The sequence below is a fragment of the Artibeus jamaicensis genome, unplaced genomic scaffold (assembly GCF_021234435.1).
Source record: "Artibeus jamaicensis isolate MK-2021 breed Jamaican fruit bat unplaced genomic scaffold, CSHL_Jam_final contig_889, whole genome shotgun sequence".
In the NCBI taxonomy this organism is placed as follows: Eukaryota; Metazoa; Chordata; class Mammalia; order Chiroptera; family Phyllostomidae; genus Artibeus; species Artibeus jamaicensis.
The window spans coordinates 937,608-940,943 of record NW_026522005.1 but is presented as its reverse complement, the minus strand read 5'-3'; the positions used below and the strand labels follow the sequence as shown (position 1 = coordinate 940,943).

Below are 3,336 nucleotides of genomic sequence, written 5' to 3'. Positions count from 1 at the left end.
CAAGGAAATGAAAATAACATGCAGAGGGGAATGGTGATGAGCTGATTAGCTCTGTCCTTGGGCAAATTCACATAGGCTTTGGAAATTACCTTGAAGATAGACAATACACATTTGTTGTTTTAGACCAGGGTGATGGAATTTCAGCAAGAGCAAGCCATAACAGTCTGTGTGCATTTTGTAGGCCTGATTCCCACGGGAAAACTCGGTTTGAAGGTCTGGCTCCTGCCCACCACTTCGCTTCTGTAGGTTTTCCATCCAGGGCTGAGTCACATTTCCCACACCAAAGCAAACCAGTCTCCTACAAACTTCAAATGACAGAAAGTGTTCTTAAAACAAAATTCTAAGTAATGGGCATTTATTGGTACAATAAAATTCAGACTAGGTAGGAAAGAAAACATGCTCAAATATGGGAATAGCCAAAGGATGAACTAAGCTACAAAAGGATGTGATCAATGTCACAAGAGACAAAGTATGAGTTTCAACTTAACATTTCGAGGATAGGTATAACAACATCAATTTGTCATAAAGCAGTGAACATGAGTCAGTGACCCAGAAGAGACCCCCGTTATCGCACATCATTCTCTGGCTATGTGTCATCCTAAAGACTGAAAGCAACGTATGGAAACGAGTGTTTTTGTTTGGGTTAAGGCTGCACCTGCTGTACACTGACCCATTTTGCCTTCAACCCACCCTCTGAATTCAGTACAAATTAAAACCTTGGCGCCTTCTGGTGGAGAGATTTCGTGATTAACAGAAAAACTCTGAATATTTGGAACTTCAGAAGAAATGCATTTGTGGTCTTTTGTTTTGTTTTGTTCTGTTTTTGCTCTGTTGGTCATAATCATGAAGAGGATCATTTTACCATCTGGTGGGAAATACAAGAAAACCTTAGGGTCTTGTTTTCTAAGTTGGGAGTAAAATCATTGGAGTTGGCAAATCGTGGTGAACAGTTACAAGTTTACAAGAAATGACCTCAGGCCCTTTTTGTTGCTTGCATTTGGGCGACAGTTAACATATGTCATTGCTAAAGACAGAGCACTTTTTGACAGCTTGCACAGAGAAGAGACTCTGACAGATCGCCTATATTTGTTTTTGCTTCTAGATCTCTCTTTCTATGTGTATCTTTAAATAGCTATAACTGTTTGTTTACAAATAAAATTATTAGGGCTATTATGACATGCACATTTGATTTTACAGTTTTTAACTAGTTCTCAGTGTTTAACTTTTCACGAAGATACCAAATTTATTTATATTTCACATTGATTCAGAAAAGTTCTTTCCATGCTTTGTGTCCATGACTGTGTAAACTTAGATCCCTTGCTCTTGAAGACCTTGCAGTCTACTGGTGGAGAATATAAAGATAATTCCTAAAAAGAATGACAGTGTAAGCCATAGGCTGGGAGAAAATATTTGCAAAAAATATAGCTGTTCAAGGACTGCTGTGTAGGTTCATTGATTGTAACAAATGCACTGCGGTACAGGAGGGTGAAGCTATGCATGTGTGAAGTCAGGCTGTATAGGTGGACTCTCTGTACTTTCCATCCAGTTGTGCTGAGAACCCAAAACTACTCTACTAAATGAATATTTAAAAAAATAATAAAGCCCTGGCAGGGTGGCTCAGTTGGTTGGAACATTGTCCTGTACACAAAAAGGGTATGTACAGTTCGATCCCTGGTTTCAGTGTGTACAGGAGGCAACCCACCCCGTTTCTCTCTCACGTCTATGTTCCTCTCTCTTCCTGCCCCTTCCTTCTTCTTTAAAATCAATAAACATATACTAGGGCGAGGATTTAAATAATAATAATAAATGATAGTAATGCTGCCAGTGCATCATTTATCATTCTATGTAAGAAGAGGGTTTTAAGAAGAGTAGTAGTCTAGAAAAGAGGAGGCATGTCTAGTCTAAAGAGGTTTTGGAGAAAAATTCACAGAAGCCATGATTTTAGACTGGGATTTATTTTTTTTAATTTTTTTTTTAAAGATTTTATTTATTTATCTTTAGAGGGGAAAGGAAGGAGAGAGGGAGAGAACTAGCCTGCAACCCAGGCATGTGCCCCGACTGGGAATCGAACCGTGGTTGCTTGGTTCCCAGGCCCGCGCTCAATCCACTGAGCTACACCAGCCAGGGCTTAGACTGGGATTTAAAGGACAGGTAGAATTTTCTTGTAGGGAGGTGCAGGGCAAGAAAAATCTTAGGTACAGAAGGAGAAGGAAGGAATAGAAGAAAGGGATTAGTAGGAAGGGAGAAAAAGCAGGAAAAGGAGGTAGAGTATGACAATCTGTGAATGCTTTGTAACTCTGACTGAAGTTAGCATTTATCGTACACATAGGCATACCATTGGACTACTGGGACAGGTTGAGGATGTTAGCCACTTTATCAGCCATGCAGATGAGTTTGGAGTGTCTCTCTGGAGCAAGCCATTGGCTATTGGCAAAGAATAGAAAAGCTAACGCATATTGTGTGCTTATTTTTGTGGTTATTTTTGTAATGGATTATCACATAAAATCCTCACTACACCCTTTGGAGTTGAACAATAGTGTCTCAGTTTGCCGCTGAAGAAACTAAGGCAAAGAGAGGTTGAATAACTGCCCTACCACACAGGGGCAGAGCTGAGCCTCAAATGCAGACATCATGATATCAAAACGCAGATGCCTGGCCAGGCTTGGAGAGGTAGTGTGGGAGAGACGTTCAAAGAGGGAGGAAAAAATGCAGATCAGATTTCATTGCTCATCCTTTGTTTTTTCAGGTCTATTTACAAGGAAGTTGACCAGTGTCTGCAATCAACTGCAGTCCTGTCACACCTTCACGATGTTTCCCTTGACTAGAAGTATACTAAGAAGTCTCAAGAGTCAAAGCATTCAGCAAATTAGGGCAAAACACAGCCATGGAAACCACTCCCCAGATTTTCATGACAAATATGGTAACACTGTACTAGTCAGTGGAACCACTTTCTGTGCTGTTGCGTGGATATTTACAAACACACAGATTGGAATAGAGTGGAACCTGTCCCCCGTTGGCAGAGTCACCCCCAAAAAGTGGAATGATCAGTAACCATCACCGTTGCTGTAATGCAGAATTGTTTCAAAATCAACCTGTCATTGAAGCACTCTGCTGCTCATTTAACTATGGCATAATTTAAAAATTAAAATACATTTGAAACTTAAAAACTCATTGAAAGTAATCATTGTAATGTCTGGAAACAAAGCTTTAAGGGTGGGTATAGATCACAGGAAATTATGAGTAACAAATATGTGAAAATATAATCAATATAATGTGTTTTGCTAGCTTAATGATTTATACTAGGTACATTCAATGGATGTACACACATGTACTTTA

At 39.6% G+C, this 3,336-nt stretch overlaps 1 protein-coding gene across 1 annotated transcript; it reads left to right on the top strand.

The window, feature by feature from the left end:
- The first annotated feature begins 2,808 nt into the window (after window positions 1-2,808).
- Window positions 2,809-3,051, top strand: LOC119046078 (cytochrome c oxidase subunit 7B2, mitochondrial). Its single transcript, XM_037141018.2, has one exon. It carries the CDS (start codon window positions 2,809-2,811, stop codon window positions 3,049-3,051), a length of 243 nt encoding a protein of 80 aa, XP_036996913.1.
- Window positions 3,052-3,336: the final 285 nt, after the last annotated feature.